This window comes from Poecilia reticulata, chromosome 11, assembly GCF_904066995.2.
Source record: "Poecilia reticulata chromosome 11, P_reticulata-male-v2, whole genome shotgun sequence".
Classification (NCBI taxonomy): Eukaryota; Metazoa; Chordata; class Actinopteri; order Cyprinodontiformes; family Poeciliidae; genus Poecilia; species Poecilia reticulata.
Genome location: NC_088840.1, coordinates 14,124,269 through 14,138,121, shown reverse-complemented (window position 1 = coordinate 14,138,121; position 13,853 = coordinate 14,124,269). Strand labels below are relative to the sequence as shown.

The window sequence follows — 13,853 nt, the reverse complement described above, 5'->3', positions numbered from 1 at the left end:
AAGCTATAAAACTGAACGGTTATGTGCACGCAGTTAAACTACTATTGGGAGTCTGCAAACCAGTCTTCCTTGCTTAACAGAAAGGGCTCTATAATCAAAAGGTTGGAATCTCTGCTAAGCCCATCACAAAGAACACCACAGCATGCAAAGCATTGTTCAAACAGGCTATGAGACATCCTAATAAAATGTATCTGCTTATTTAGAGATGCACTGAGAAAAGGTCTTGTGACGGAAATTTCTGATTTCCTGCCTCTGTTCGATTAATAAAAATTTGATAACTAAAAATCCAATGTTTTTTCCCGCTCTAGTATTACCGATAGCAACCCTCTCCGGTGAGGAAGTTGTTACAGAGCACAGAAGACTCGGTTATTTTCAGCATCGATGAGGTTTTTCAAAATGAAGTTAGAAGAAAACTATTGTCTACAGAGGCATGTCTACAGTTCAGTCAATCTAATACAAACTACCAGAAGTATACCAGGAAGCTAAACGTGTTACCACAAAGCTGATCTATTTTATCATTTAGCGAAATCCAACTTTGTCCAGGATGGAAAGTGTTTTACACGGAAATGTTGCTTCTCTTGTAGGGAAATACACAACAGAACAGCTATTAGTAATGTTAAGAGCACTAAACACTAAAATAAGATGCTAAAGACAGTTTAAAATATCAACATTGGTCATTTTGTTTTTCTATTGATATTATAATGAAGTCATCACAAGTGAATTATGATGAATTAATGAAGGTTCCTATAGTTGCGATAAATTAATGATTTAAGAATCTAACACAAAGGAAAATCAGCTTTTCTTAAATATTAAGTTTGAGAGCTATAGTATATTGTGTAATTCTTCTTAGTTGGGTTTTATTTATAGATACTTCTGTCCTTCAACCAGGAGGATTTGACTGTTTTGTAGATTGTGATGCAGACAAAGGCAGCTCTATGACTGACCTTTGTTTTCTCCTTTCCAGTTGATCTGGAAAGTAGGAAGATAATAGCTTTATTTATAACTTCTAATTAGAAAGTGATTAAAAAAAAGGAATTACAAAACTGATTACTGGAAATATCTTTTATCAGTGCATAATGTTAACAGGTTAACAGCTTTCCACCGCCTCTGTGTTGCTTCTCCTACAGCGTCTGCATGCTAAATAACAGAGGAGTCATGTTATTTCTACAAGTTTGTTTTTTTCTGCCTTCAGTGGCCTGGATGAAAGAACAGCACAGTGTGTTGGTAACGGGCAACACTGAGCCTTCTGTCAGATCAGACTGTACCAACACTGCTCAGGTTTTGCAATGCACAGCAGCTACCTGGATGACTTAATCCTCTAGAAAATGCAGACCGTTGTTGCGGAAAGTTGGCTGCATTTCACGTTTATTCTGCTTGCATAAAATAAAATGAAAAAAAAACAAGCTAGAATAAAAGTTAACGTTGGAAAAAAGTAATATGATTTAGAGAGAGAGAGAGAACAGAATATAGCAGATCGTATAGGTAGAGATGGTATAGTTAGAGTACTATAGCCACTCCATGTAAATAGTTGCTTTGACCCAGATGGCACAGTTTTCCAGTCCGTACCTCCTCACTTGCAGCACAACTTGTTCCCTCTCTCGTCTTTGTACCGACTTCAATCCACCGACTCGGGCCTCCTTTCTCGTCCGAGTGTCACATTCCACAGATCGGAGAGCAGCTCCACCCAAACCGCCCCTCTCCGGAGCGTGCGCTGTGACCGCGTACTCGCTGCCCGGGCTGAGAGCTCCTCTCGGCGGTGAGTGATCCTCCCGAGCTGCCGCGGCAGAGTTGCTCTAGATCCGCGCAGTGAATGAGGAAGGACAGGAGTGAATGTTGATAGGAAGGGCTTTCCCACCGGTGAGACTCCTCCCAAAGCGACAGGGACACCACACCATTGGAAGTTTGCTCCTTGTGCTTTGTTTCAAAAGTGGGCATAGTGTCATGGATCCTGCGTTTTATCAGCTCTTTCAAGGATCTGACCTTTAACTAGTCGAACACTCGTTTCAAACTTTGCGTGTTAGTTTGAGAACTCAATTTAATGACTAAATAACTCAATCTCGTCTGTTCTTGTTGGCAATAACTTAAAATACACATACAACCAGGGGTGAAAGTAGTTTTAAATTCTTGGGGGTACTATGACACACACACACATAGGGCCTACATATATATATATATATATATATATATATATATATATATATATATATATATATAAGGTCCTCCCTCAGCCCACTGCATGGCTGCAATGTTGAAACGTTGAGATGCCATGAGACCTAAATCCTGAACATCATGGCATGGAGTGCATCCCAGCTTTTTTACACTGGTTATATTGATACTGTGTCCAGACAGAGGGATAATCAGTAGCCCAGCATCATGACCTGTTTTTTCTGAAGATCCTGCAGTTTCCACTTCTCTTCCTAACCTGATGCCTCCTCACCCTGACTCTGATAGGAGGAGCCACAGAGCTCTGTTAGGTTAAAATCCCATCTTCTGAAGATGGGATATTTTTCTTACAACAGGTTCCAGAGAATCACCTCAAACCAGATGTTGGACTGGATTTTATTTCAATGTCATTTGTGAATGTTAACTTCTCATTTTCAACAGTGGAGCTATATAAAGGTTGAAAAAGGTTATCATATTAGAGAAAGTATCATCAACATCAATATTTCCACTATAAAAGAGGCAAAAAAAAAAGTTTGATAGAGGAAAAGCCTCTCAGACTCTGAGCCCGTCAGCAAACTATTTTTTATATTAGACAATTTAATTTCACATAATTATCGCGGTAGCCATTTGTTTGTTAAATACTCAATGAAACATATTTACCATGTTTGATGTTTGTTGTAAATGACGTAGCCTATAGTCACAAAGAACGAGGTAATTAGTCCAAGTTTGTCATTTATTGAATGTTCAGAAACTACAGCGGCTGTGATTCGCCAAGACAAAGGAAAACAAAGGTAAAACAACGTGAACAGGTGATCAACTATAAACCACTCCTTTTTACTCTCGTCTCTCTTTCTTTTAAGCACACCCGTTGCCGTGGCAACCTCCTGCGCTCCGCAAGCCGACCAGAGATTACGTTAAAAACATAACATTCAGTTCGTTACGATATTAGGTTTTCAGGCTTGTTATTTATTTTGCGATTATTAATAAGCGGTCCCTGAACACAGCGGTTAATTAGTTAATTTTAAATTCCTGCTTTGCTGGTTATTTTGGTAATGGAACCGAAAAGCACAGAATTGCGCAACACCTTGTTGAAACAATAATCACTGAGATTATTATTGTTGTCGGGTCATTAATTTGAACACGTTTTGTTGATTTGTTGTTGTTGTTGTTGTTGTTGTTGTTGTTGTTGTTGTTGTTGTTGTTGTTTAATAAAGTTACGAACGTTTTAACCCAGTCAGAGGAGGACGTGCTGCTCTCAGCCTCCTGGCTGCGTTCAGTCTGTCACCTAATGCCTAGATCAACTCAAAACCTTCCGCGATCGACATATTGCACCGCTGCTCTAGTAAAGCACGAACAGTTCAGAAACAATATGAAATGGGAAAAAAAAGTTATTTATTAACTGATTAAGTCATGTTTTAGATTGTTCTTGAAAAACTAATCAGTCACTGCTGATTAGTGGGTGAACTCACGGCTGCACAGTGAACCCGTTGATTTTTTACAGCATACAGACGCTCCCCTCTCTTGCAGGTACTGCGTACCCCCTCTAAATCTTTTGGGAGTACGCAGTACCCTGCCGTACCCCCTTACTTTCACCCCTGCATACAACATATTCGTACTTCCACCACTGAATTATTACCAAAAAGTCTTGAGCCACTCTTCCTTTTTTTGTACTTTATTTATAAAAAAAAATTAACTAATGTGCTGCAGCAGTTTATTGAAATTCAAGCAAAATTGGGAAGTTTGCAAGTCTGCATGAAAATAAGATTCATTAAAATATAATAATTTTGAATTTTGACAGTTGTCATTATATTAGAGCCAGTTTTAAACAACAAATCTAAAATTCACAGTGAATTTGTGGTAGATATCTGGTACTTTTAAGCTTTAAAAATGTGATACGTTTGGAAGGATGGATGGATGGATAAATGAAAAGATGGTAAATGAATTGGATGATGGAAAATAAAATTTTAATAAAATGAAATACTTTCATTTGTCACCAAATCAGAATTTGTGGCATTGCTAACAATATTTATTTTATATTTTTAAAGTGACCAGATTGAGTATATTATTTATATTACTTCAAAAGAACATAAAATGAAATAAAAATAGATGCATGGAAATCTTTAAGTCTAAACATGGCAACAAAAAAAACAGCTACTTGTGTTAGCTTGCCCACTGCAAGGCTGGACCCAGCTGAATCTTTCTGCCACCCACAGTGAGCGGTGTGGCACAGGAGATAATTAAACCTCTTCAAATCTCACTGTCAGTTTGCAATATTTATGTGAGGGAGAAGCTGGCTTTTATTATAAGACAAGAGGTGGAAAGATTCACACTCTTGTGTAGGAACCCTGAGCTCAGTATATAACACCTATAAGTATTTTTTTATTATTATTAGGTAACGAACATAGGATGTCACTATTCTCATTTACTGTATTACCCCTCGGTTTAGTTACTTTTATTGTAATTGTAGATAAACAGTGCTTTAAACTCGTTTGTAATTTCTAAATAAAAAAGCATAATATTAAAAAGAAACTCACTGTCAGAACTACAGGAACATATTCAGTGTAACATTTTGTTCCTGCGAGGCAGTTACTTTGAGCTTTTTACATGTCTTTACAAACGGTGTGTATTGAACTGCTTCCCAGGGTTGTAGTCAATACCTGACATTCGTGGAAAAACCAAGCTGGGGGTTGAAAACAAAATTAAATGTAAAAATGATTGCTAATGGCTTGTTTACTGCCAGAATTGTTGTGAAAGATAAAAAGAGCAGCCGCTAACTGATAAGGAAAAAGAAATAGTGATTGTCATCATAATGTGATTATGTCCTTGTTTAACTGGACATAATGATGTCTGTTTTCTTTAACCTGGGACTTTCTATCGTCTCTCCCTTTGTTTTGTTTTTATTCTTTACAATTACCTAAATTATTCCGATTTCCTTGAGATATTCTTGGAAACACTGCTAATTGTGACAGCTATCGGCATAAGTTCATGCAGCGTTACAATAAATCTATTCTAGAGCTTGATCTGTTACTCTTGCACCAATAACCTTTATTAACGGTGCATAAATTAGATTAAACATCCATGTGTTTTCTTTGGACTCCATGTTTCTATGTGAAACATAGTGTCAGTGAATCAGCTATTGTTTTTCTCCTTGGTGAATCACTGAGGTTGAATCAACAGACTCTGTGATCATTTCCCCCTTCTCTACAGAAAGCTCCTTAAAGCTAGTCTCACCACAGCATGCTGTCATGTCTCATTTTATCTCCTCGGAGAAGGTCGGACCTCCTAAAGCATGCCGCTGCACATGCCTTGTGTAAACGCTTCTTTAAGCCCGACGTTGCTTCAGCTCAGTTTTCTCACACCTTTTGCTTTATGCTGGCAGTGTTGATATGAAACAATGCAAGGTTCACCTGAAAAGAGGCAATATTGATATCGACACGGGTTGCAATAGAGACAAATCTATACACCAGTCAGCTTGTGTTTGTGTTTGCAGTTATATGGGCTGTCCTTTGCCCCGAAACGTGTTCAGTGCACCAGACACACCTTGTTTGATGGTTATGACTGCATGTTTGGCTCCTATAAGGGAGTGGCTCTTGTCAGATTGTCTGCCTAACCATCCATGACCTGATATCACACACACACACTCAGAGAGAGACTCACAAACCGTGGAGGCCATGTTTCTGAGCTCTCACCTTTTATGTTTGCACTTGCCTTGTTAATGTAGCGTCAACGTGAAATGTGAGGAGTGAGAGCGCGAGCGTTTAGCATACAGCTGTGGCGATGGCGTGCCACATATGCTGCGGCTGAAAGTGAGGGGAAAGGAAACATGCAGAACACAGAGAGGAAAGAAGTGAGAAAAGAGAGAGAAAGTACAGATACTTTCTGCATACTGGAATTAGTACCAAAAGCAAACACTGGCAGGTAGAAAGACGCAGAAACGCTGGGTGCGGCTGCAATGAGGAATGTGCTTAAGGCATCTTACCACACCCAACCCCTTATGCCTCACTCCCTCCCTGCCCCCACTTTATCTCTCGCTAAGTCTTTCAAATTTACTCTGCCTCCATCGCTCAGCCTCTCTCAGCCCGACCCCGCCCTTGCTGACTCACCTGGCAGCCTGTCAGCAGGTGTGCAGTTCTGGAACAGGGAGAAAGCTTGGCCTGCACACCTGGCTGATGATTCCTGGCATCACTAGAGGGCCGTCTGATTGAGAAATGTGTTTGGAAAATGCCATCTTTAGTGAACGGGAAAGGAATTACATTGCATTTTTTGAAATAGGAATATGCAGTGTAGATATACAAAAGGGTTTGTATTGGAAGATGAACATGCAAACAAGAGGCAGTTAAACGTGAGATGAAATCAAATTCTTTTACCTGAATGGATGCATGTTAGACAGGAGTTTGCCCTAATTTAAGATGACGCACTGTATGATGAATTTTAATTGAAAAGTGCCTTGCAAAGCAAGTTATAAACCTTTTCACATTTTGTCACGTCTCAACCATAGATGTCAGTGTATGTCATTGCGATCGCATGTGACAGACGCAAACAAAGTTGTACACAATTTAGGACGTTGCACAAAAATGACATATCGGTTTTATTTGTTACAAATAAAAATCTAGAAAGTGTCGTGGGCCTCTGTAGAGACATCTTGCACACGTTTGGGGGTAAAGGTGCAGGATTTTTTTGCATTTACACCGAGAGGCTTGTTTCTCTCAGCCGCCATTAAAAATGGGAAAGACAACAAATCCTGCCATTCAGGTAAGGCAGATGTGTGAATATGTTCACAAGTCAGGAAATGGCAACAAGAAACCAGTTGCTCATCTAAACCTGTCTGGATTTACTGTCAGAAGAATGACTAAGAAATGTAAACTATTTAAACAGTGAGAAGCAACGCTGGAGAGGCTGAGTTTGCGTTGTCGCCACACACAGTGAGAAGGATGGCAAGGCAGATATAAAACCTCCAAATTTCACTCATCCAGCACTTTGCATGGAGTTAACCAATTCTAATCAAAGGGTGATCATCTCTGCAGCGCTCTTCCTCTCGTGATGGGCAATGAATTAGAGGCTATATGTGCATCTGTTCTGTCAGAGCCACAAAAGAGAGTAAAATAAGAGTGTTCATGCTGAAACAGGGTCAGTCTGTTGCTGAGTGAATCTGCATTGAGGGAAAACCAGCCAATTCCAAATTACATTACTGTCACACCTCTCTCTGAACACTTTTATTCATCTCCACTGCTGATGTCGCTTTTGTTCTAGTGCAGATTTAATCTGCGCGTTCTGGTGTCAGTGAGGAGATACTTGGCGAATGTTGAGCAGCAAGCACAATGAAGTTACTCTGCAAGTCTCCTGTATCTGCTTCTTTGTGTCTGTCTCTGTGAGCTCTCCCAGCATGCTTTTCTCACGCTGTAATGTCACACCTGCGTATAAGGTGACTCCCAGGAGCCTGACGCTTCGAGGTCAGTTTTGCACTACAGTGGTGGCCGGAAAGATGCATACGCACACGTTTCTTTCGCAGGCCTGTAAAAGCTTATCCGAAAGTGGCGCCGGTCGCAACTGATCCGACGTGACGCTGAATTACAGAAGCAATACAGGAGCTTTATATCATTTTCTTTAGTTTGCATTGAGAAACACTGGCAATGTGCAATTTTTTAATAAATTTTTTTTTTATTGTTATTTGTCATTAAAATATGATTATCACTACTACAAGTTAGCCAATTTAAAATACATATTTTGTGAATAAAATACATTGGTCAGAAAGCAAATGCCTACAATTAAGTGAGCTGAAGCTAAAGTACTACCTAAAATAATCCCTGTCAAGTACTTCCACATGAGTTTTGTGTCATGATCCTGACAAACCTGCAAGTGTGCATTATTGTCACATGAACGTCTGTACATGTTTACTGCTGTAATCGTAGCTCGGGGCCTGTCTCAAGCACTGGATGTGTTTTTAGCTCTGGGTGGAGTGTTGTTGTAAGAAGCAATCAGCCCAGTTATTAGAAAAGTCCCTGTAGTGCACGGCAAGTTTTCATTTGTCTTTCATAAATAATTATGCATGGTATGTTTTGTGTGTCAAAGAGGAGAAAAACAAAATGCTACTGTGCCGTCACTGCATACCTACAAACAGGTGTTGTCACTCCGGTGCCATTATTACCCCATGTGCATGGACCGATAATAATGATTACTGGGAAACGACACGCACAACTTCCACAAAGTCTGCTTGATGAAATCAGACGGTAAATAAAGACGATACATACGTAGCACATCCAGTGACTCGCCGTGAAAGTTATTTGTTGTGCTTTGGTTTCCAGTCTGAAACAGAGGCAAGAAGGCGACGTGGAGAGATTTTAATAAACTTACAAAGGTAACAGGACGCTAAACTTTTGTGTGTGTAATAGACAGTCTCTAATGGAAGAAATGATAAAGGAAGCAGGTGAACTAATTAGAGGAAATGTGGCACAGCTGTGGCCATAAAAAAAACAAGTGCAAACTAAGTGAGGAAGACTGACACAAAGGAAGATTAACATAACCTCAAGGAGAACTACAAACCAAAAGGAAAAACTATCATCAAATTTAAACCAAACTAAAATAAACTAAGAAACTAAACACAAAGGAATCAACTCCTATGGCAACACCCCTCTGACAATAATGAACACAGAGAAATTAACTAAATATGGCAAGACCGAGAGGACATACCACAAGGAAATGATGAAAAACAAAAAAAGAAATCCAAAACCAAACATGGTAAAACAATAAAACTTTTTGGAGGGTCTTTGTTCTCAATGGACAAAAAAAAAACATAAAAATACTTTTAAACAAACCAATTAAGTCCTTGGACAGGTTGTGACTTCAAAAGCACCTCAGATTTACAAATACACAGACATGTGTTTGTACCAGAAACTTTTCTGACGTGTTGCTAATTATGGGTTGTCAAAGGAAACTGTAGATCAGCAAATGGATGCTGATAGAGGTCAAAACATGCAGGCAGTCATCCTTATCTGCCTCCTGGAAAAGAACAAGCTGATAAATAAGCTGAAACTCGATCCCACAGTAGGACTCATAAAACTGTTTGACATGAACTATCTCGTTTAAAAGTCTGAACACAAAATTCATTCTTTTTAGAATGACTCTTCATCATTGCTGACCATTTTATCCAACAATCCAATCCTTATGAGCAGATTGAAACTCAGCTTTTTTTTCTTGTACGCGCTTTAGTTAGGATTTTAAATTTTTTGAAGCATAAATGAAAACGTATTTTCTCACAAGGTACTAATGACTAACATGTTTAAATCCAGTTTAGCAGGTGGATCATTTATGAGAAAGTCTGATTAATGTTTGTTTCAATAAGCTTCTAATTTTCCACCGAGTGAATGCTGCATCTGGGTATTTATTTGCGATTAAAGCTGATGTGACTCACAAGAAATAATGATGCTGACCGTTTTCTGTTGATGCAACAAGAGACTCTGAGACGATCTACTGAAAATGGTGCTACAGCACCATCTACTGGACGGAGCTGAACAGCAAATTTACTGTCAAATTACAGCAGCGTAGTTTCCCACAAAGTTTTATACACAACACCGAAGTTTGATTTGAATAAAAAATTTTAATTTCAGTTAATCCGGGAATTTTGGCAAGGAGGTTCTCTCATCTCATCCACAAAATAACTTGTAATCATGGTACTGCGTCAGAATGTGTTTTTACAACATGGCAACAAAATATCCAAAAAAACACACAACTGAAGTAATAATAATAATAATAATAATAATAATAATAATAATAATAATAATAATAATAATAATAATAATAATAATATGTTTTAAATTTTTTTCATTACTATTATTTTATTATTGTTGTGTTGTTTAAAAGCACAGTACAGCTATCAAACATCAATTATGCTTAATTACAATATTTGCTCTCTTTTTTTTACTTTAAATTTTTTTGCGTTGTTCTAAACTTTAATGTGTTTCTATTTTAATAATTATATAGATAAGTGGTGCCCAAGTCCACACAGCAAATTTGGAAGTGTTGAATTGAATTCCTAGAGAGTTGAATTCAACACTTTGAAAGTGACTATGCTGGTGGACTCTTGATTGTGTCAAAATAACATTTTGAAAGTCTTATTTGTGATAAGAGTTGAATCAACACTCTCAGTAGTTGCAATCGAACACACATCCGTGTTGATTTACCTAACAGTGGTGTGTAGTGTCAAAAGTTAACACTATGAATGTGTTAATTATTAAGCTCCAGACAAGAGCCATACTGCTGCCTCCGCTCCTCGGGCAAACACGTGACGTCACCGATACGTTACAATTATGGGAGCAGCTCTGTCTGGTTTCACAATCAACGCCAGACAGAGCTGCTTAAATGCAACTCTCTTTAGGGGAACTAACACTCATGTCGTTGAATTAGACTAAACAAGTGTTTAATTAACACTGTACTTTTAACGCACAAGACCAACACTGGAAATCTAACACGTTTAAATTTGCTGTGCACCCTGCAACTCTGACATGCGTTCCTACTCCAACGCACCTGAATCAAGACTATCAGTAGTCGGCCTGTTAATGAGCCATTCATCTGATGTGCGATGGAGACAAGCAGCAAAAAATGATGCTAAATGTCTCCACCGCTGATAGGGCAACTCCCTTCTCAGTGCCAACAGAAACTTACTGCTGGTGTTTGTTGTTGATAACCCATTTCCATGACAGGGAAAGCGAAAATGACTCGTGTAAGTTTCGTTTTCCCGACTACAGCTGATTCTGTCGTATATAAATAACGCAGCCGTCTGTAGAGCAACATTCAGAGGACAAACACTGACTGCTTCGGCGTTTCTGCGGATCTACAGGCGACAGAAAATAAAGCAAAAATGAGCGGACCAACAGGTAATGCCTTTTTTTTTTTCCACTTACATGCAGGATTGTCCTTGTAGTTTACCGCGACTCAGTTTATTTATGTTTTTTATTCCAGAAACAAGTGCGTTGCTTTGTTTTGAAAATTGTATTAATAACTATAACCATCCTATTAATAACTATAATCATCCTATTAATAACTATAATCATCCTATTAAGTTGAAGTTAAGATCATGTGTAAGTTGAGGTAATAACAAAAAGCATAACATGCAATAATTTAAAGGAGAAGATTTAAGACAAGAGTTAAACTGAAAAAACAAGCTTTTCGACTTAATAAAAACCCATAATAGTGACTCGCATCGAGGAAACAGAAACTTCATATGATAACTTTGCCTGCAAAAAAAATTCATAAAAGAATATTTTATAAGAAGGCGAACTCTCACGGCTCGGCTATGGTAAACAACTGGGTCAAATGCGCCCCCTTGTGGTCAGATGTTAACTGAAAAAGGTGCCAAATTTGCACGTAGTCATGTTTATGGGCTTCACGCATTATTTTATACACCATAGTTATGAGCCAAATAACTATAAATCCAGAAATCCAATGTCTCAGAACATTAGAATGTTGCAAGACAAGTTAAAATGCCTTTTAAATACAGAAAGTTTGACCATTTATGTCAAAAGCAGGTTTCAGCACCCTGCACGGTTTTCTGTCAAACCATATAGTGGAAAGTTGAGTGAAAGGAAAAAGTGCTGTAGGAAACGGTTAAGAAGTCTTTAAAGGTTTCTTTTATTGAGTCTATGTATTATTACTTTTGTCAGAAAAATTATTATTGTGTTATTAGCTGTGAGCTGTGTCGCATTTTAGTTTAAAAAAAAACTGGTAAGGATTGAAATTTCAGCAAAGTCCATTCAAAAAAGAAACGAGCAAAACATATTAATGTGAAACGTTTATATGACAGGTTGGACTCCGTCTTTCTGGCTGGACATATTTGATGAGCTCCTTTATGATGACAATGAGCTGGACTACGGAGACGAGTGGAATCTAAACTTTAACTACACCCAAACAAACGAAATCACCAAAGAAGAGAGGAAGAGAGGCTGGAAGGTGTATTCCCATTGTGCCTTTGGAAAGTACGTATTGTGCTTTTCTTATGTTTTTATATATAATATATATATATATATATATATATATATATATATATATATATATATATATATATATATATAAGATATTAATGTGCCAATCGTAGACATTTGATGTTCTGTCTAGTTCTGTTTAGTTTTTAGTTGCAATTACTATACAAGTTATATCACAGAAACTGTGCAAGTTGTTCATTACAGTTGTTCATTACAGGATGTGATTTATCTACAGATGTTATCCAGAAACTTACTCTTTATCAGAGGGAATATGTTGTAACGTTTAGAAGCACCATTTAAAAAGTTTTGTTGAATATGCATCTAAAGTCTGCATCCATCATCTGACTTTCCCCAGGTTCCAGTGCGGAGTTTGTCGTAAGACCTGGCCTTCGGCTCGAGCGGTGGTGCTGTTCCGCTACCGGGTGCGAAACGGCCGGGGTACGGTGATAATGCGACCTTTTGGTCAAGCTTGTCGTCGTTGTCAGGACGGGGAATATGATCTTCCAGGTTTCAACAGGAAAGAAGTGGAACATGCTTTGCTCAGGCTTTTTTCCAAAATCCGCAAAAATTGCTACGGGGAGGAGGAAAGCGACGATGTTTCTTCGACATCCTCTGTTAAAGTGTGGACCAAGCCCCATGAGGCAGCACTGTGTGAGGCCTGCCGCCTGGGCATTTGCTGTCTGGAGGATGAGTGAAAGGAGAGACATTCCATCGTTGTCGGTTTTGGGAGACCTTATCCTTGACATTTTGAGGTTGTAAATATCTTTGTCAGATAAGGTTTGACGTGACGCTGGGACCAAAAATCGGCTTTTGTGAAAATTTAAATTACTTTGGTAATTGTTTTGTTTAGTTATGGTAAATGAAGATTTGATACTTGTGCATTTATGGTAAAAATATTTCACCTTATTTTATAATGATATGTACTTTTTATCATTCAATTAAAGTCATCTAAATATATCTATGTAAGTAGGAGTTTTTTCCTTTTTTGTCAGATGTTCCACAAAGTTTGATAATGTTGGCAATGGGGATGTTTTAACAAAAAATACTTGTATATTTGTCTGCTGTTAATTCCTCACATTGTAAAGAGGTTTAGATATATTTTCTAATATTCATGAAACCAATACTTACAGTGGTTAAGGTACATGTAAGAACAGAATGAAGTATTTCGGGTAACAATATATCCGGTTTACTGTATTTTTTCCCTTAACCTCGCACAACAAGCTCAGGAGATAGAAAATGCCAATAGAACCAGAAAGTTTGTGTAAAAATAAAAATCTCACTCTAATATAAACTGTAGGTGTGTGTCCATGCGTGATGCATTTTTGTTACAATATGCTTGTTCTTCATTTAGTGAAGTTACTGACAGTGGGGAGAGCAGCTAGAAACTTTTCTTAAGATTGGCAATACTTCAAAATATTAAGAAATATTACTGGTAAAACTACCCTGTAATACATTGAGCCAAAGTAGATATCATTCAAAATGTCATTAGAGTAATTGTAACCAGTTGCTACATCTCTCAGATGGAAAAGGCTGTATAAAAAGTTGGATGATTTAATTTTATGAATGTAAGACTACTTTCAATTAAACTTGAACCATATTCTATAATTCATCAAAAGGATACACAATTAAATGAGAAGGTTTAATATTTTTTTTGTTTTTTGTTGCAGGTGTAAATAAGTGATTTTATATTCAATGGATTACACCTCAGTACAGCAG

At 37.9% G+C, this 13,853-nt stretch overlaps 2 protein-coding genes across 5 annotated transcripts in view; one reads left to right on the top strand and one right to left on the bottom strand.

The window, feature by feature from the left end:
- Positions 1-13,853, bottom strand: part of fam83hb (family with sequence similarity 83 member Hb) — a 29,657-nt gene that overhangs the window by 13,274 nt on the left and 2,530 nt on the right. The window contains exons 2-3 of one of the 4 annotated variants that reach the window (XM_081613040.1): positions 8,412-8,466; positions 6,267-6,360 (exon numbers count right to left, since the gene is read on the bottom strand). The exons of 1 other annotated variant lie outside the window; for it this stretch is intronic. The gene's annotated coding sequence lies outside the window, so the exon portion shown is untranslated. Of the gene's footprint in view, positions 1-1,566; positions 1,831-6,266; positions 6,361-8,411; positions 8,467-13,853 lie in introns of those variants that run through there. 2 more of the 4 variants (XM_081613041.1, XM_008421987.3) reach the window with 2 other exon arrangements.
- LOC103472377 (receptor-transporting protein 4-like) lies at positions 10,769-13,433 on the top strand. The gene is made up of 3 exons (XM_008421990.3): positions 10,769-11,033; positions 11,960-12,131; positions 12,493-13,433. The coding sequence occupies exons 1-3, from the start codon at positions 11,018-11,020 to the stop codon at positions 12,830-12,832; spliced, it is 528 nt and encodes a 175-aa protein (XP_008420212.1). The 5' UTR covers positions 10,769-11,017; the 3' UTR covers positions 12,833-13,433.